This window comes from Enhydra lutris, unplaced genomic scaffold (genome assembly GCF_002288905.1).
Source record: "Enhydra lutris kenyoni isolate GAN:26980312 unplaced genomic scaffold, ASM228890v2 scaffoldscaffold25, whole genome shotgun sequence".
Taxonomy (NCBI): Eukaryota; Metazoa; Chordata; class Mammalia; order Carnivora; family Mustelidae; genus Enhydra; species Enhydra lutris.
Window position 1 is genome coordinate 6,706,090 of NW_019154109.1, and position 20,371 is coordinate 6,726,460.

General features: G+C 56.0%; 1 protein-coding gene across 1 annotated transcript; it reads left to right on the forward strand.

Annotated features, from left to right (window-relative positions):
• Nucleotides 1–108: 108 nt before the first annotated feature.
• LOC111151195 (opticin) lies at nt 109–6,385 on the forward strand. The gene is made up of 6 exons (XM_022509003.1): nt 109–434; nt 1,145–1,280; nt 2,820–2,978; nt 3,827–4,029; nt 5,639–5,734; nt 6,215–6,385. The coding sequence occupies exons 1-6, from the start codon at nt 219–221 to the stop codon at nt 6,383–6,385; spliced, it is 981 nt and encodes a 326-aa protein (XP_022364711.1). The 5' UTR covers nt 109–218.
• Nucleotides 6,386–20,371: the final 13,986 nt, after the last annotated feature.

Here is a 20,371-nt window from a genome sequence, read left to right on the forward strand (position 1 = left end):
GGGGCTTGCCAAGGCCATGAACGCACTAGTGTATCAGGAAAGGCCTGAGTCTCCGGTGTGGGGGCGGGAAGTGGGGTGAGTCTGTGAGTTGCTCCCACGGTGAAGAGACAGACGGCTGTCCTTCCTCCTGCCCACTCCGCAGGGCTGGACTCTGAGGTGATTCAGCTTTGATTCAGCTTCTTCCTTATTTCAGCGGCCGCCTCCTCCCGGGGACCCCCATGAAGCAAACGGCTTTCCTGAGCCTGCTGGCTTTGGCGCTGCTGGGGACAGGGACTGCCTCTCTCCCGAAGGAGAGGAAGAGGAGAGATCCGGCCGGGGAAGGCGATGCTTACGGGCTCCTGGGCAATTATGTCCTGGACCTGGACAACTACGATGAGGTCATTGACCTGAGCGACTATGAGGGGCTCACGGACTATGGGGACCAGCTCCCCGAGGTAAGGGGCACACGGCAGACCAGCGGCGCTCCCCACAAGACACTGGGCGCCGGGGGCCTGGCTTTCAAGCCTCCCCTTCTTTCTCCAGGAGGTAGAGATTCTTGTCCCTCTGGGGGAACTTGTCACTTAGATGATACTAAGAAAGAGGACAACAGAAGTCCAATTTCTTGGTTGGTTTGTAGTAAACCTGGCGGTATTCACCCCCCTTGAAAGTCCTATATCTGTCCCCCTGCCCCTAAGTCAGACCAGAATCCATAGCGCCGTGGGAGGGACGGGGTCAGCCATGTCTTCACACACTCGCTAGAAAAAGAAGCTCCGTGACCCTGTCTGCTCGCAGGCTATCTTCGAGTCTGAACTCCTTTCTCGGCCCTTTCTGGCCTTTGCAGGGGCTGATCCGAAGCCGGCACCCAGTAGCTATGTGAGTTGGTCAGTGCTGGCCTGGGCTCTCCAGAGATGTGGATTCTAGCTCTGGCCCAGCTGGGCGGCCAGCTGCCTGCTGGATCCCTGCGCTCCCCTTTGCTGGCCGAGTCCCTTCTCCATATAAGGAAGACGCTGCGTCAGCCCCACTTTAGGAAGTTGCCTTCCTCCCTCCCCCTTTCCCCACAGTGACTCTTTGCAAGTTTGAAACTGGTCACTGAGGCCCAGAGTTCACAGTAAAGTCCTTTTCAAGCAAAAACTGGCCTACTGTGTGCTGTGTGCTCTGTCCCCAGGTCAAAGTGACCAGCCCGGCTCCTCCAACCAGGGTCGGTTCCGCTCAGAGCACAGTGACTCCGAGGACACTCTCCTCCAAGCCCCCAATGAACAGGCTTACGACACTGGGCCTCCTGGACTCCCCAGGCAGCCATGGTGAGTTCACAGTCACAGGTCCCAGGGCACGTAGTTCATAGGCCATGCAGCCATGACCCAGCACTGGCCCAGCACCGGTGTGGTCAGGGTAGGGAGTGAAAGGGCAGGGCTAGCCCTCACTGTAAGGGAGAAGCGGAGAAAAGGGCATAGTCAGAAAAGGAAGGAAGGACGGAAGGAAGGAAAGAAACCCAAAGGGAGAGGCTGGCTATCCCTAACCCTTTTGAGTGAATGCACAAATTGGATAGGAGGGGGGAAAAAAGCCAGCCCTCTGCTTGCCTAGCAGAGCTACCCTACCTTAATTAATAGCATCACTAGGGGACCAGGTTGAGTGGTAATTAGATTAGAGACAATTAAAAGCCTGTCGAGGAGAATAAATAATTTTGTGGCTGTCACTTGGCATGAGGGCAAGTGAAGCAGTCCTACTGCTTTTCGGCTCTAAATTCCCCCTTAGCAGCTCTTTCCACTCCCTGATGCCCTCCTGGAGCCCGGGATGCTGGCGTATCTGGCAGTAAGGGGTTGGCACTCTGCTGGGAGTCAGGACTGGAGCAGAGGCGGGATGCAGTTAATTCCTAACTCGCCTGTCCCTGGATCCCGTTCTCTTGAGATATTTGTCTTGGGTGGATCTAGGGTATTGGGGCATCAGTAGGAATCCGTGACTTCTCAGAGCTACAGGATCTCAGGCTTAAAGAGACCATAAAGGGCCTCAGCCGAATCTGCCATTCAAGGCCTTGGGGTAAGAAGGATGCTGAGATCGTCTCTGCTCTGCCCACCCCGGCCCCTGCCTGCAAAGAAGAGCTGCCTCTTCCTCATGGGGCTGTGTCACTGCTAACCGACCTCCCCCTTGAGTTGGATGGCCGATGGTCCCCCATCATCTCTGTCCCTTGTAATGGCGAGTGATGGAAACCACCTGCGCTCTTCAGTCAAATGAGCCAGGAAAGCCTCCCAACGTTTTGAAAACAGTTTGGCCCATGTCCAGTGACCACCGGCCACGGAATGAGAACAGGAGAGAACTGTTGCCCAGCAGAAAACTGGGATGCTGATACCCTAAGAAGGGAAATGATTTCTAGGCAAGCACTGTCCACTCCATTGTGACTTTCCTGTGCTTCTTGGAGCCATACACGCCATGTCTCACTCCTTGCCTGCAAGGCAGCTGGCAGAGCCAGTAACCGTTGGCCAGTCCACTTAATTCTGGCTTTATTTCATCTTCATTGTGCCTTTGGGGACCAGAGAGGAGCCTTATGGAAAAGAGATCAGTGGATGTCCTAAAACACCCACCTAGGCCCAGGAAAACCTGCAGAGGACTGGAGCCTGAAAAAAGCACCTGTGGGCCGGGACTGGGTAATAACTGGTAACGGGTCTGCCTCTGTTAGGTTGGGGGCTGAGTGCCAGGCTGGGAGCGGCTCCCAGCATGGCCTCAGCGCACTGTGTCGTTCCGTTCCGGCCATGGCTCACATGCTCCCTGAGTGAGGATCCTTGGTCCCAGAGGCTAAAGGAGGACTGAGAAGGGTCTCCCTTTGTTCTGTCTTCCACCTGGGCCAGGCCTGCCCACCTGTCTGGTCTGCGTGTGCCTTGGTTCCTCTGTGTACTGTGACGATGCCGACCTAGAGAGCATCCCTCCTCTTCCCAAGACAACGGCTTACCTGTACGCCCGCTTCAACCACATCCGCCAGATCCGAGCCGGAGACTTCAAAGGGCTGAGTACGTGGTGCCCTGGCAGAAGATGAGGGAGGGCCTATCGGAGGGAACCCCCGGAACCCCCAGGCCCCCTGCCTTGTGCCCCTTTCCACGAACAGTCACAGACACAGTGTCCCATGTGAGTTAGCCTTTCCCCCTTAGCTTTCAGTCTCCGCAGCTACCCAATGGCAATAACCCCAAGCCTTTGTAATCCCCTCCCTTGAAGATTTTGGATAATAAAAGTGTCCCGTCTTCATCTGCACTCCCCAAAGCTCTGGAAAGCTGGAAAAGGGAAGATAGGATCAAGCCTGCATTTTCAGATTCCAAGCCGCTGTAGCTCTGTGCCCTCCTGGTCTCTGGACAGACCAGGCTAACTCAGCCCCACAGCCCTGACGCGATTTGCCTAATTGTGGTTTGTTATGTGTTTTGCTCCTTGATGCCTTCTACCCTGCCTCTGCTAGGAGACCTGGGCTCTCATCCAGATCCTGCCACTAATTCCCAGAACCCTCGGGGTCACGGCAACCTTTTCTGTAAACTAGCTGTGAAGGGGCCGGGGGCGGGGGGCGGCGGTAGAATGGGTCCAGGCATTGGTGGGCCTGGCGGGTCTTGCCTTCTACCGAACCCTTCCGAGGTGGGCAGCCGCCCCACAGGGCAGAACTCAAGGGGAGAGCATTGCAGAATCTGAGGGCTTTCCCCCGGGGTGGGGTCCTGGTTTATGACGTTATATCTCCTGGCTTGGACCTCATACAGGTGGAGAACAGACCGGCCTTCCCTATCTTAAAAGGGATGGAGCGGGGTCCAGGTGGGTCCAGCGAGGGCGAGGAAAGATGGTAGGTTCCGTGTCTCTCTGTGTTCTCCCCCATGCCCCACAGCAAAACTGAAGCGGATCAACCTTTCCAGCAATTCTATCTCCTCCATTGATGACGACGCCCTCCGGCTGCTGCCTGAGCTGCAGGATCTGATCCTTCCAGAAAACCAGCTGGGGGCTCTGCCTGCGCTGCCCGCCAGCCTCGAGGTCCTGGACGTCCGCCAGAACCGGCTCCGGAGCTCGGGGATACAGCCTGGAGCCTTCAGGGTGAGCCAGGGCGTGTAGCCCACCGTCTCCCCACTGCCACCCCTGCCCACAGCCACACACACACACACACCCATGCCCTCATGGGACAGCCCTGCTCCAACCCTGTCCTGCGTCTAATAATCAAACCCCATTTTCTTCATCGGTTCCCATTATTGTATTAAACTTTTGTTGTTGTTGCCAACAGACTGCTTCTGACGCAAGGAAGGGTGTTTAGGGGCGCCCAGGTGCCTCAGTGGTTAAAGCCTCTGCCTTCAAGGGAGACAAACCATAGGTGACTCTTAATCTCACAAAACAAACTGAGGGTTGCTGGTGGGAGGGGGGTCAGGAGAGGGGGTTGGGGTTATGGACGTTGGGGAGGGTGTGTGCTATGGTGAGTGCTGTGAAGTGTGTAAACCTGGCGATTCACAGACCTGTACCCCTGGGGATAAAAATACATGATATCTTTATAAAAAAACAAAAATAAAAATAAATAAATGTATCAATAAAAAAAAAAAAAAGCCTCTGCCTTCGGCTCAGGTCATGATCCCAGGGTCCTGGAATCGAGCCCTACATCGGGCTCTCTGCTCAGCAGGGAGCCTGCTTCCTCCTCTCTCTGTCTCTGTCTGCCTCTCTGCCTACTTGTGATCTCTGTCAAATAAATTTTTTTAAAAAATGTTTATAAATAAATAAATAAAAGTCCTTATTATTTAAAAAAAAGAAAGAAAGAAAGAAAGGGTGTTTAACAACGTGCTAGCCATGAATCTCCAGGAAATGGAAATTCAGGCCTCATTACTGGAAATGGGGGGCGGGTGGTGCTGGAAGTCAAGGTCAGCAGCTCTCCCTCTCTGTCTCCCGGGCATGCAGTCTCTTGGCTTCTTCCCGAGCATCCTTCCATTCACCTGTCTGCACCCGCAGCTTCTGCTCCCCAAAAACACGGGCTTGCATGGGACTTGCCATAGTGCTGGCCCCAGCCCAAACTCTACAGAAACCTTTATTTCCAAAACCCGCCACTAACTAACTGTTGTCCTTCTGTGAGCAAATGCTTGTGGGAGACAGTCTGATTGCTCGCTGGCTGGCTGGTTCTGATGGGAAGGGCTAAGCCCCCAGCACAAATTGGGCTGAGCTCCAGGAACGGTTCTGGTGTGGAAACACACGCAGACTTAGTTTGCCTCGCGTGCCCGTGGCTCTCGTTCCGTGGCTCTGGCTAGCTCCCGAACATGCTCTCCACAGCCATCCCGGGTTTAGCATTGGAGACTTTTCATCTGGGAAAATCCCTTTCTGATGGCAGAAAAGTTGAGGCTGGACTGAAAGCGACCCCCTCCCACCCCCTCCCTGCCCCTTGCCCACCCTTCACCTGCTCCTCATTACCAGCTGACCAGCCCTACATGCTCCCCCATCTGCCAGGCCTCAACGCAGCCCCGATCCTTCTGTGTCCAGTAGGAGTTGGTGCCTGTGAGCTCTTGAGAGGCTGGGCAGTCCCTGCAGCACCCTTCTCACCGCGTGTGCTGAGCCTGGCTCGAGGCTGAGGCTCAGGAGACCCTCAGTGAATGAATGGGGTGACATCAGGCGCCCATCCCTGCCGGGTCCAAGAACATCTGCCAGCCTCCTGTGCCCTTTGTCTCCTCCTCAGGCGCTAGAGAAGCTGCAGTTCCTCTACCTGGCTGACAATCTTCTGGGCTCCATCCCCGGGCCTCTGCCTCTGAGCCTGCGCTCGCTGCACTTGCAGGTAAGCTGCACCCCAAGGGCAAGAACGCTGACTGGGGCCAGGGACACAGAGGTCAGATAACTGGGACCTTCCTTAGGCAGTGGCAGGCGTCTCCTTCACTGATTGCTCACTGGAGGCAGGGATCGGAGGTCTTGCCCAGGTCATTGTCCACAGCCTACGGGTGACTGCCTTCCTCTCCTTCTCCTGAAAATGCTTCCTGTCCCCCCATGTACTTCATCCCATCTCAGTGGACTGCTCTTTCCTTCCCTGCCTTCCCTTCCCCTCTGTTTCATCCTCCTGCCTCATCCCTCTAACTCTCTCCCCTCACTCTCCATCCATCCTCCATGGGCCACCTCCCCTCGCCCCTTGCTGCACGGCCTTGGCCTTCTGTGCCTCGGCTTCCCCAGCCTCAGGAAGGGACCTGCCAGGGATCTGCCTTTGGCGCTGCCTGAGGGCCCTCTCTAGGCAGAGGTGTAGCAGCTGTCTGTGTGTTCTTTCTAGAATAACATGATAGAGACCATGCAGAGCGACACCTTCTGTGACACCGAGGAGCACAAACACAGCCGGAGGCAGCTGGAGGACATCCGCCTGGACGGCAATCCCATCAACCTGGGCCTCTTCCCCAGTGCCTACTTCTGCCTGCCTCGGCTCCCCATCGGCCGCTGCTGCTAGCTCGCCTGCTCCGCACACGCGGCGAGCAGCCCTCGCCACCTCCCAAAGCACGACTGCCTCTGCACGGTGGTCTTCCATTCAGCCAGGAACCAGTTGCAAAACTCACCCCTACTGCCTTCAGCCACCTTCTATATGCATGCACGCACACACACACACACACACACACACACACACAGACAGACATACGTATACACAATCGATACACACACACACAGAAACACGTGCACACACACATATGCACACACACACACTCGTGTGCATAAATGTCCTTTAGTAGCCAAATTTGCATTTCTCATCCTCTTTGCTTAACACCTATGTCTCCTGACTCAGAGAAGATTAGCATCTGCAGCAAAGCTCGGAGAGTCCCCATCCCTCCTACCTACAGGGAATGCCGGGAAGTCATGGAAGAGGAAGAGAAAGGGGAGGAAAAGAAGGAGGAAGGGGGAGAAGCAGTGGCATGCTTTAGTCAGATCTTACTACTAGGTTCGCAGCACCAATTATTACATTTTCGAGAATTTTGTAAGCTGTATTGCTTCTCGGCCTTTTGGCTAAGATCAAGTGTAGGATTTTTGCAAGCCGCTCGTTAACCACAGCTTTTATTAAAGATTAAATTACAAGTTCGCATTTAAATACATTACATTGAAAATAAATGCAATAAATACTCAAACTCATTCCTTTCCAATTAGTTTACTATATTTTACTCGTAACCATGTTCTTGAGCTTATGTCTATGACATACTCTGCAATGACCTGCCCCTGGTGCTCATCTCTTCCCAGCGACACTCAGGGACATCACATTGGCAGATTGAACTTGTTCATGGTGAGAGTATTTACACCACAGACATCAGTACATGCTACACTCTTGGATTCTTTCAGAGAGAGAGACAAAGCTGGTTGTTAAGCATTTGCCAGCACACCACGGAGGAGAAAGCAGACTATTTTACCCACTACGGGTAGGGTGGGGTTTCCATGGGACTTTCTTTTCTCGCTCTTCCTAGACCAAGGGCTTCCTGCTAGATTTGGAGGGAGCCATTCATAAGGACGGAGACTAACAGGAATCCTCATCTGGATGCCCTCTTTGTAGCACTCACCTGTCCCTGGCTCACTGGACAGCCTTGGAGCTCGGCTCCACCAGCCCGAGGGGTTCCATCCGGGCAGTGCTCTCTTCCCTGGTTAACCACCAGAGGGCAGCCTTGCGCAAAGAGAAATAAATATAACCATTACCTGCAACCTTGACGTCTGGGTGAGGTCTGCTGAGATGGGAGACGGGAAGAAGGCCAACTGTGATGCAGCTGACTTGTTCCTTGAATTATGAAGAGAGGAGAGATGTCACCCTTCTTCTTATAAGAAGATGTTGGACAAGGGGGATGCAATAGGTGGGTCCTTGGCATCCGTGTTGATTGAAGCACAGAAGAGGGTTGAGGGGGCGCCTGGGTGGCTCAGTCGTTAAGCCTCTGCCTTTGGCTCAGGTCATGGTCCCAGGGTCCTGGGATTGAGCCCCCACATTGGGCTCCCCACTCAGTGGGATGTCTGCTTCTCCCTCTCCCACTCCCCTGCTTGTATTCTCTCCCTCACTGTGTCTCTGTCGAATAAATTTTTAAAATCTTTTAAAAAAAGAAAGGAAGGAAGAAAAGAAACAAGAATTGAGGCAGGCAGTCTGATTGAACATGTACCTGCCATGGGCTAGGCACTATGTTCCACGCTGGCGATGAGATGACGTGTAACAGACATACTCCTTTTCCTCGTGGAGCTTCGAGTCTGGCACGGAGAACACATGTACAACAAACAGTCACACAACCACACCACACAACTCATGATACAGACTATAAGGGGAATCCACGGAATGCTGTGAGAGCGTACGGGGGAGACCCCATCTAAGAGGCCAGCAGACTGTGAAGGAAAAATTTCTAAGCTAAAACCTGAGGGAGAAGTAGGAGTTAGCCAGGTGCTCTGTTACCAAGGCAATCACTCAAGGTGGGGCGCCATGGCGCAGGGGTGGGGGGGCCCCCAAGTCTGGCTGGACCCACGTAGCAGCGATTGCACTCCTCTGTGTCCCCTGCACGCCTGACACCCCTCCTTCGGGTCCTCAGGCCAGTCCCACAAGCAGACAAGTCGTGGATTATTAGTCACATTCTTGAGATGAAGAAACCAAGAACTCCAGAAGATAAAAGCGCTTCCTGGAGCGGACGTGGCCAGCTGAGGCTTGGACCAAGACACAACACACACATTGCAAACGGAGTGGGAAGTCTTAAAGGTGAGAGGTGCCCTCGTGGTTCCCGCGCTGCCTGCTTCCTCTCTCCTAGAGATCCAGGGCTTCCAGCACGCCTGGGACTGGGAGAACAGTGAGCCAATAGCTCCCTGCCTTTCCGAACAGTAGAGAACAGTAGTTCTGACCCTTTCTCTTCCCGTCTTCCAAGGAGCTCATTACAGTAGGAGGGCTCTCTGTCTCTCTGCCCATCTCTCTCTCTCTGTCTCATTCACCAATCCTATCTTCCTCCATGTCCTGTTTTACTGGATTATGACAGGGCCTAGGCATGCAACAGCAGAAAGCCTCAAGATCCCAACTGCAAGAAAACTTGGGTTGAAAAAAGAGAGAGAGAATTTTCCAGAACTGGGGCTCCTGGGGGCTAGAAGTCACGTCATACCCACATACCCCAGGTTAGTCTGTGCTGAGTACAGAAAGTCATCTGACCCCCGCTCTAGGGCAGAGAAGGGGGCTGGTGATTCCTGGACTCGTGGAATTTGCCAGATACCATAATGGAAGCTATTATGCACATCAACTCATCCAGTCCCAACAAGAGCCCTAGAAAGGAGGGATGTTTATCCCACGTTGGAGATGAGGCAACATGGTTACAGAAGGGCGGGACCCCAAATGAACAGGCAGTAAGTGGCAGAGCCAGGATTCAAAACTGGGTCCCTCCTGGCACAGGGCCCCAAGTCCTGCTCTCACAGCTCACGTCAGCGTGGGCGCCCCTTTCAAGGCCAGTGGAAGGAGGCAGCTCCTGACCATTGCTTCCCTGAGGCTGGGACAGGATCTCCCAGGGGACGGGCTGCCTGTGCAGCTGTCTCCACGCTGATCTCCTGATCTCCCGTTTGGGGCGAGGGAAGCCCAAGGAACAGAAAGAATGTCTTTGTTGGCTGCCTCTCTGAAGAAATTCTAAACAGCGCATCGCATCTGTCCCCAGGCCCCTCCAGAATCCGGGGGGGGGGGTGCGGGGCCAGAAATCCGAGGCTCCCAGCAGCTGCTCTGTCCCGACAAGGGGGGTGTGCTCTGACTTCTCCAGGACCTAGAGCAGAGAGCACCTCTTTCCCCAGCGCAAGGCCCTCCAGTCCTGCTGGATGACAAAGACTGAGGATGGTTGGGAGCCAGAGAAGGAGACCATGGTGGAGAGAGAGGGACAGTCAGGCACCAGGGCGGCCTCTCCACCAGTGAGCAGTCTGAGGTTGGCTCCAAATCCACATCTTCCAAGAGCAGGACGCTCCAAGCCTCCCTCATCTGGGTCATCAGCGGCCATCAGCATTCGTACTCAATGCTCAACCTTGGCGATCTTTTTTTTTTTTTTTTTTTTTAAGAGTTTATTTATTTATTTATTTGACAGACAGAGATCACAAGTAGGCAGAGAGGCAGGCAGAGAGAGAGGAGGAATCAGGCTCCCTGCCAAGCAGAGAGTCCAATGCGGGGCTCGATCCCAGGACCCTGGGATCATGACCTGAGCCGGAGGCAGAGGCTTTAACTCACTGAGCCACCCAGGTGCCCCAGCCTTGGTGATCTTGACGAGGGCTCTGGCTCTTGGGTGGCTCCCTGGGGGCCATCCTGTCAGCCCCGTAGGAAGAAGCACCTCCATCCTCTTCAGCACCCCGTGGCCTTGGGACCTCTGCCCTGCCCTGTTCCATGAGGCTCAGGGGAGGACGGGGGACACCAGGAGTGGGCGTTTGCAGGGACTGTCCTCCACCTGCCCGTCCTCAGCTCCACAGCAAGGCCTGGGCCAGAAGGGACAGGTGGGAGATGGAAGTCCCAGGGAGTGACGCACCCCCACCGACTTTCTTCCTCCTGCCTTGTCCCTCAGTCTCCTCCCTGAGCAACAGTCTCTTATGCTCCTGCTGTGAATCTGCACCCTACAGAGCTCTTTACATATGGGATCCAATGTATAGTCCCACCGACTCTGCGAGGAAGGTACCATTAACCCTACTTTCCAGATAGATTATGGGAGGCTGACTGATTTGATTTGAGCAAGATGACTTAACATCTAAGAAAACAAGACTGGGAGCACCTGGCTGGCTCAGTCGGAAGAGCACGAGACTCTCTATCTCCGGGTTGTGAGTTCAAGTCCCATGTGGAGTGCAGAGATTCCTTAAATAAATAAAACTTTTTTTAAAAAGGGAAAAGAAAACCAGACTGAGGGTAGGGAAGGACAGCCATCAATTCTTGGGAACTCCAGCTGCGGGAGCAAAAGATGAGTCCCCTCCTTCCCCAGCCCGAGAGCTCTTTGACCAGGGAAGAGTGGAGAGAACATCTCTCAGGCCGAAAAAAATGGGAGCTGCCCACACACCTGAGTCCTGAACCCACCTCAAAGCTGTCATGACCCTGATCCTGATGGAGCACATGGGGTGAAGAGGTGGCTTCTGAGGGTCTGAGCTCAGGAAAGCCCTAGGGTCAAGGACACACTGCTCCCCCCCATCTCTGCCCCACCCAAACCCACGTGGGTGGCCCAGCACCCACATGCCCGTGTCTGCGTCCTTGCTGCTCCAGCTAGGAGGGAGGCAGACAGACAGGAGGTGGACAAGGCTCTGCCCTGCTCCCTCCACTCTCTGGAGCGCTCTCTGCTCCTTCCCCCGCCTGGCCCTCTCCTCCCCGACACTACACACCAGCTTGGTTTTGCCACTCCTCTTTCTCGCTCAAGGTTGTCTCCCTGGCCAGGCGAGCTTCACCTTCTCCAGCAGCCACCCTCTCTTCCCACGCATCTCCCTCCCGTGGCTGCTGCCAGTCTGAACCAGGGTCTCCTTATGGAGGCAGGACATGGCTTTTTCCCCACCCTTCCCATGGCTCCCTTCTCCAGGAGTGACAGAGCAGCCCAGGGACCACCTTCTTCCTGCTTCGCAGCAAGAAACTCCCCAAACTCAGGCCTCCTTGTCTTTAGATCCCCCTGTGCATGCCTAGGAATGCCTGAGCACCCCCTCCCAAACACATCCCCCTGAGCACACCCCCTGAACACACTGCCTCTTCTTCCCCACTCGCAGCACCCCCCCAAGTTCTCTGTCTCCTTTCCCTTTGTCCCCTATTGTGCCCTGGGCACCAGAGCAAACAGCTTCTATCCTTCTCCTGGCAGCTTCTAGCCTTCTCCCGGCAGCCCTGTCTTCTAGAACCCTTTTAGCACACGGTTCATACACAGGAGGAAGGGCAGTGTTTCCTGCTGTGGCCACCTGCAAAGAGACTGCAGTGCAAGGGATCGAGCACTAGAATGAGAGTCTGCTGCCCCTGGCCCCGACTTGCTGTGGGACATGTGGCAGGTCATACCAACACCTTACTCTGTCCACCTTCCCCTTGGAGCTCCCTGGGCCCCAGCTCCCTGGCCCAAAGCACATCCAAGCATGAAGGGTGTTTTTTCTATCCCCACCCCCATCCCATTCCTACTGTTCTCTGCAACACAGACCAACAGTGACAAAGAGATGCCAGTGGTAAAGGAGAACTAGAAGCAAGGACAGAGAGTAGGGATAGCACAGGACTTGTCCTGTCTCCCACTTGGGCCCAGGAACCTTTGACAGGGACACCTATCCTGATCTCTACCACCCATCTTGACACATGGGGCAACAGATCTTGAACCACAACTGGTATGTAATTAACAGATGTCTACCAAAGGATTACCAAATGCAAGCTCAGGAGGGGTGCTCCCTCCCCCAGAAGGGCCCCTGTACCCCAGGATAGGTTCCTGGAGCCTGGTGCTTCTCTTGGGCAATCTAAGAAATTCCCAGGGAGCTGTGTCCTGGGAGACAGGCAGGATGGCAGGTTCAAGCCTTGGGGATAAGCAACGGCAGGGGAGACTTTGGCCTTCAGATGAGCACTAAGGGGGGCGGTTGGGGGCAGTGGGGAATGGGGTGGGCATAGGAGAGGTGGGACCTGGCAGTGCCTGAGGTCCATGGCTCTGGGTAATCCTGCAAAATACCAGGCCAGAAAGATGCAAACAGCCCCCAGGCAGAGGAGGAAGGTATTAAGCGGTTACTCAGTTGTTTTGAGCTAAAGCACCCTACAGGGGAAGGGGGAAAATGTCGTCTTTAGGGATTCAGGTCTCTCAGATCATCTATCTACTTGGGTTAAAATCACCTTGCCAAAGTAGATATTACTCCTTTGAACGAGTTGGTCTGAAAATACGGTCTTTCTTAAAATCAGTACATCAAGAAATCATCCCTGCAGAGATCCTGGGAGGTAGAGAAAGATGGGAAGCTGGGAAAAATTCAATATTCCAAGGGCCCTGAGAGTCCTTCAGTCTAAGACCCTGTGTCCAGGCAGGACTTCACCTGGCGCAGAAGGCTGTGTCCCCTAGTTTTAAGTCACGGCCGGGGGTCCCAGGAAAGCCACCCGGCCACCATCTGCAGGACCCAATGCCAGGCCCTGTGCCAGCCCTCTGCACCGCATGGATGAGCCTATTCCATCCCCAAAGTATCTCTAGGAGGTGGGCCCATTTTATAAAAGAGCTCAGACGGGTTAGGCTCTTCGTCCAAGGTCACACAGGTAAGGAGCTGAGTGGAAAGACTGCCGAGCCCTCTGCCAGCTGGGATGGGTGCAGCGTGTCTGGTCCAGCTGCTAAATCACGAGCCCCTCACACTTCCTCCAGGAGCCTTATACATAGAACACACCCCATAAACACAGTGCCTGGCCAGTTCCACTGTCAATGGCTCACTTTCTGCCCCCTCCCTCTCCTGACATCCCCAAACAGGGGGCCCAGGCACACCTGGATTTCTCCTCCAAGCCTTTCCAATGTAGATCTTCCCACACCCCTCTCTTCCCATCTATTGTCTCCGAGCCCAGCTTCTTGGCTCCTGAGCTCCTGCTCACTGATTTCTTTCCGGTTCCTTCCACCCTGAGCACAATAGGCTCCTTCCCCCTTGTTGGTAAACAGAATCCCAACAAGCCCCAGGGGGTGTGTTCCTGGAGGGGCTGGAGCTCCTGCAGTAGGAACCCCAGGAGAGGAGGCCTGGCACCTCCCCTGCCTCTCTGCCACCTGCCACATTCTTGCACACTGTAGCTTGGGAGACAAGGGGCTCCCTTTTTGGAGCTCAGGAACCATTCACTCATCTTGTGCCTGGAATCCTGGAAGAGGAATGGGAAGGAGAAAGTGTGTGTGTGTGTGTGTGTGTGTGTGTGTGTGTGTGTGTGTTTTGAGCCACTGCCAAGCCAATCCCCACCATTCCACTCCCAGCGTGAGGTCTGGTGGGTGGGCTTTCCAAGTCCCTGCTAGGCTAGGACAGGCTGCAAAGAAGCAGTAGTAGAGAAGGCAGAATCATCAACACTGGAGAAGGAAGACACGCCCCACGGGGACAGAGCCAGCAGCCACAGCTCCTCCATCACCGAGGCTAAGGGGGGGGGTCCCCTACTTCTCCATCTAGGCTCATGTGGACCCTGAGCCTCAGTGTTCTGAGCAGGATGGGAGAGGAAGCCCTGAGGCTTCAGAGTCTTACATAGATCCAAGCCCTGCCTCAGTGTTGACTATCTCTAGTGTCCTTCATGGACTCTGAACAACAACCCTTTATCAAACGCCAGGCACCAGGGGCATCATAATAAAGACAGGTACGGTCCCTGTTCTCTCTGGGGAGAGACCGGCAGTAATGGAATAAACAAACAATAACAGATAAACAATATAATTCAGGCAGGGACAGATCCTAGAAGACAACAGAACGAAGGTGATGGGGCAGAGAATGGTGTTGGAGGCCAGTGACACTAGAGAAGGTAGTCAAGGAGGGCCTCTCAGAGGTGGCGACCATTGAGGCCCAGCCTTCATGACCAGCAGGCATCAGTCATGCCAAAAGCGAGGGGACCCATTTCCAGGCAGAGAGGGAAGGGGGGCAGCGAGACCCTATGCAGAGAGAAGCAAGCAGGGCAAATGGGAGGACAGAGGAGTCCCTGGGGGAGCGGCCAGAGCAGGGTGGGAGGTGGGGTTGGGAGGCAGCAAGGCCCCAGGCATGAAGGTTCTGTGGGATTTCATCAGAAGAGACATGGGTCCTTCTCCAAGGAGTTCAAACACCTTTTACCCCTTTGTGTCCCTGTTCACGATGCTAGAAGTAAGGAAGGAGGGAAGGAAGTGTGATTCACAACTGGAAGGTGACAGTGACCAGAGCCAGCAGGACGTTTTAAGGAGGGAGACGCCACAGCTTGGCTCCAGGACCTGGGTAGGATAATGGGTGGAAATAGGGAGCGGAGGTGGAGGAAGAAGGGGTTGTAGGGTAATGGGTGGAAACAGAACGGAAGTGGAGGAAGAAAGGAGACACCTCAGGCTGAGGGAGGGGTGACAGCAGGAGAGCCTGAGGCGCTGGAGGCTGGCACACGCGGAGCAGGGAGCAAAGGCCCCTGCGCTGGGTGCCATGGAGACCGGAACCCAGGTGAGAAGTGTCCCCACTGGCACCTTGCCCTGCTGTGTGGCCTTCTCTGTCTCTCTCCTCTGGCCTTGACAGAGGTGGTTTCAATGATCCCCAAGGTACAAACGGTCTGGGAATCTGAGACGCCACATGGCCTTTGGTTTTCTTGACAGGGCCCTGAGAAGGTCAGGGCTTAGAGTTGAGGCCACCTACTGAGTCTCAGAGCCCACCAGACCCCCCATGACACCCCAGGAACAGTGGCCTCCCAACTGTGGTGTCCCCCCCCCCACCACCTAAGTGCGGAGGGAGCAGTGTCACAGGGGCCTGCGCCCTCACTCCTCAGACCCAGCCCCTTCCAAGGAACTGCCCCTCCCTCAGGGACAGGAACTCCCAGAAGCTTCCATAAGTGGCCATCTTTCCATGCCAGGACTAGGCGGGATGCAGACCCACCCCCTGCAAGGCAGAGAAAGGGCCCCAGTGACCGTGTAAACACCACCCCCGCAAGGAAGGAGTCTGTGACTTCAGTGAGGGAATGATCCAACCCCCCAACCCCCTCCCAGAGCAACAGAGCCCTGTTTCCTTGTGAGAGGGCCTGGGGAGGGGGAGAAGGTGGAGCAGGGGAGGGGGGAGGGGGGACGGAGGAGGGTGGGTGGGGGTGGGGTCAGGGGAGAGGCTGGCAGAGCCAAGATTTCAGTCCCTCTGCCCTTTTCACCTTGTTGCTTCAGGGCTGAACAGTCTCCAAACCCCAGGCAGCCCTCTCCTTCCTGGCTCCTTCCCTCCAGCTCCCGCAGGAGCCGGGAGAGCTTCTGGAACACACCGCCTGCTTTCTCATGCACAATAAATGCTTCCCCGCAGAACCCGCTGCGCTTTCCACCACATTAGTAATCAGTGCACAGAACAAGAGCTTTCTCTTCCTCTCCTCCCCCGCTCCCGTCTCTCTCCTCCCTTCTCTGTTTCTCTCCTCCACCCCTTACCTTCTCCTCCTGCCTCCTCCCCACCCAGCAGAGCCACTGCCACCTCCTGGGAAGCTGAGAAGGTTTCAAGTCAGGCTTCGGCATAAGGAAAACAGCCCTATTTTCCTCACTTTGAGAAGGTGCCGACGGGTACAGCCAGGGAAGGGTGTCTTGTATATTCAAAGCCTCAGTACCTCCGTGACTGAATCCGGCCCTATTTTCTCATTTCCCTGCACCGCTGCTCCTCTGTCCTGCCTGGGGTCCCGTCCTCCTGCCCCTCACATGTGAGCCGTTGCCCCCCCCCCCCCCCCCCCCGCCCACCCACGCCCCATCACTCGTTCATTCCGTTCATTCTGTCATTCGGAGTCATCTCTTTGCAGGAGCCGGCGACCCCCGGCAGTGGGGAGGGAGCCTGTCGCGGGGCCGCGGGGGTACAAGGAATAAGAGGTGAAAACACAAAGGGTAACCGCTGCTGAGGTGGCCCCGAGCTGTTGGGGCGGCCACACCCCGTTCCCCGGTGGCGACAAACACCCAGGAAGGCGCGCTGAAGGCGGGGTGGTGAGGAAGGTGCTGGAGAGGAGACCTGAGGCAGAGGGGGCGCTCGCGGGGTGAAGGGCGGCGGGGCGGGAGGCTTCCAGGCCCGCGGCTGGGTTCCGCCGACCAGTGGCCTCCGCGTGCAGTGCTGGGCGCGGCTGGGGCAGGGGGAGGTGCGCAGGGCTGAGCCGAGGCAGGAGAAGGGGCTTGGCACCCGGGATCCGGGATCGGGGATCGGAAGGCCCTGGCTGGTGTCGGGGAAGTTCAGTGCAAAGCGGTTTTGACGGGGACCCGACGCGGGTGGGGAGCCGGCTTGGAGGCTGATGGGGCGGGAATTAGTAGGAAGGTATGAGTTGTGTGTGGGACGGTCCGCCATGAAGGGTGGGACTCTCCTCCCTGGGGCGATCGGCATCCGGGGGTGACCGTGGGACCGACGTCAGGGCGCTCCTGGCCGGGCACTGGCCCGGGATGGCCCTGTGGGCGCGCGCTCAGAAGGGACAGCAGAGCTGCTGAGTAGCAGCAGCCGCAGAGGAGACCCAGTAGGGCAGGAAGGGGCTAGGAGGGAAGAAGGAGGGAAACAGTAGGGCAGGCCACCCTGGGAGCCTGCCATGTGGCAGTGCCCTGGCCGCCCAGCGAGCAGTCCGGGCTCACCACTGCCTCTCCCCCTCATCCCTGGGGTCTTCCTTCCACCACCCACCATGGGTCACGTTGGCTCCCAGGCCTCTGGGCAGGCTCCGGTGGATGGACAGCTCAAGATTCTCCTGCTCGGAGAGTTCTCGCTGTAGGGGGCAGGGGCGGCACAAAATCCCCACTCATTAAAAAAATAACCAAGTAATATTAGTAAGAAAGGCACCTAGTGTAGAAGAAGTGCGTGCTAAAGCCATGCCAGGGAGAAGGGGACGATCAGGGAAGGAAGGAGGCAGGGACACCCTCTCTGGCTCAGGAGCACTGGGACCGAGTGGGATGTGACATCCATAATTCATAGCCGATCAATCCTGCCGGGCCCGGTGCTCTGACCCCTTCCGAAACCCCGCTCTTCTCTGACAGCTGAGCCCGTCTCCTTGGAGGCCTAGGGCAGGAAGGTTTCCCTGCTAGACGGACTCAGGAGCCCCACAGCCAGGATGACGGATGAACAGGCAAGGGCTGCTCCGGGCAACAGAGGCCGGTGGGGCTGAGCAGAGAGAGAAATATGACCGCAGAGCAACTCAGAAGCAAGAGAGATGCCCAGGGGCTGGAGAGGGGGCTGCGGGGGAGCGGTCCTTCTCTCAGCCATCTCCCCTTGCCTGTCTGTCTCTCCAACCAGGTCCTAAGTTCCATGACACAAATGACACAGGGAGGTTGGGGACAGCTGACAGGGGAAGGAGAGAGATGAAGGTCCAAAAGATTATCTCTTCCCTTTTTTCTGGAACATGGATTTGGAAAGCCACGGGATACTTTGAGGAGTGGCTCACCCAGCAGCAGAGGCTGCTCCTGGTGCCAGTGCCCCGGAACTGGGCCCAGCCCCCATCTCTCCTGGCATATATGTTCAGGCTCCATTGAACCCCACAACTTCAGGCATAAAAGACATGGGCCAGCAGCTAGCGGAGGGAGAGACAGATCTCATGGGAGTAGGAAAAATCAGGACTCCATTCCAGAGCCCCAGGTAGATTAGAACTGCAGAGATCTGTCCGGAAACTGCTGTGTGAGCTGCCTGGCAGATTGGGCAGTCCATAGGTGTGGGGGGTAAGGCCACAGCCCACTCTTCCCCAGCCCTTGAGGGCCATTTCAGGCCTCCAGGCTGCACAGTATCCTATCCAGGCAGACACAGGCCAGCAAGGATGCTCACAGGGTACCATCGCCCCTGCGCGACCCCCCCCCCCCCCCCCCGCCACTTCCTTTCAGCTGCTGGGGGAGGGGGAACAAAGAAACAGTCAAGGGAGCCACCCTTTCCAGTGGCTCATTGACAAGAGGCCCGGCCCTAGGGGAAGGAGGTCCTGGGGCTGGAGGCAGCTGCCCTTCCTGGGCTTGCCTGCCCAACAGACAGAAAAGGACAGCAGGATTGGGCCATTGAGCTCTTTTCTGAAGGTGAGCATGCGGTGGTCAGGATTATAGAGCTTCTCTCCAGTGGACACTCCAGGCCCTGTGGCCTGTAACTCCCAGGTATGAGGGTTATATTGATGAATCAAACACGTATCCCCTCCTAGGGAGTTTACACTCTGAAGGCCACAGAGGGAGGCCTGTTAGCAATGCTAACAGCGTGAGCACAGAAGCTCTGGAGCGCCTGGCTGTGGTCAGCTGGAGGACTACCTGGAGGAGGTAGTGCAGGAACTTGGCCCTTCCTCACCCACTTAGAAAGCCAGCTCTCAAGGGCCAGGTGGCTCAGGGACAGCAGCATCCGTGATGACAGCAGGGAAGGGCCTTGCAGTCAGGACATAACGCAGATTCAGAGAGAGAGTGACTGTTGGCAGCGCGAGTGTCTTTGGAGGTGGGAAGCATGCAGACACTCGTCCTGGGTGGGCTGGCCTTTGCTGGTCCCTCTCTCCCCTTCTTGTTTCCTGCAGACCGTCATTTTCTCTCTGACTCCCCCCCTCTCTACCTGGCTCCCCTCTCTAAACAGGCAGACCCTGGTTCCTCCCCTCGGTCTCAAGCATCCTGGACTCCAGGTGAAGGCGCTGCCCTGAATACAGGCCAAACAGCACAGACTGCTGGCCCGGCCAGCCCCTCTCTTGGAACATCAAGCAGGGTATGATTCTCAGAAAGTTCCAGAAGCTCCCTGCATGGACGAGTCGCCATCACTCCCTCCATCGCACCCCTTAACTCTCTGTCCTGCTCTGTGCCCTGTGCCTGGAAGACTGACCCCCTTGAATGCAGCAGCATCTGGGCTCCTTGGTCCTGCAGCTTCCGCGGGGTCAGTGGAGGGAGATGGGCTGCGAGAGGGTCAAGACCACGCAGTCCTCATTCACTCTGGTTTCGGCACCCCCTGCTGGGCCTTGGGGTTCTGGGAACACTCCTCTAGTGAGGCCACAGCTCTCCCAAGGTCCCTGGAATGGCTCTTCTCCGGGTCCCTTCAGGGGAGATTATACCCACCCCCACCCCTTGCCGGTTTCCCTTCACCCTGCCCAGGGCAGCGGGGTGGGGGGAACGGGAGGAGGGGGAAGGAAGGGGTCCTGCCATCTCTCCCCCAGTGGACCCAAACTCACACATACTTCGCCCTGTTCTCCTCACCTGCAGGAAGAAAGAGGGAGAAAACTTGCCCCTAGAGGATCGTCCCGGGATGACGCCCAGTGTGGGTAACACACAGAGAGGAACGTGGGTTCAAATCTTAGTTCTGCCACATGTAAGTTATCTTTCTTGTGTTTTACCTTTGTCACCTGTAAATGGGGCAAGCCCTCCCTCTCTGCGTTATTACAAGGACTGAATGAAATATTGCACGCACATCCGGTGCTTTGCCATGGTTTGGCTCACAGAGCTTGACAAACAGAAGCGATGGTGAATCTTGCTGTAAGAGAAATATGACGGATGCTAAGCCCTCCCTCTGGGAGCCCCCGTTTGGAGCCCATCCAGCAGTCGGGGTGACCAAGGGGCTGCTCTGGGGCCTCCGAGCGACCACAGGGCAGTTCCTGGAATGTGGGGCCAGGTCCTCCTCCCTGGAAAGGCTCTTTTCCTAGGAGATGTCTCCCTGATGTCATTTAAAATAGCCCAGGAGCAGCAGGTGTGTGGAAGGGAATCCCAACCATCGAGGGCAGGGACTGAAAGCAGCCTGCCTCTCTCATGCATTCCCAGGTTTCACGGAGAAGCTTCTAATGTTCATATCATACGGAGATCACAGCACCGGCTGCTCCCCTGTCTGTGCGATCAGCTTGCTGTGACTCATTTGCCAAGTCTCAGGATGCATCAGGAGCCACAGAGGCCATGGAGATCCAGAAACATCATTTCTCAGGAGCGGGAACGAA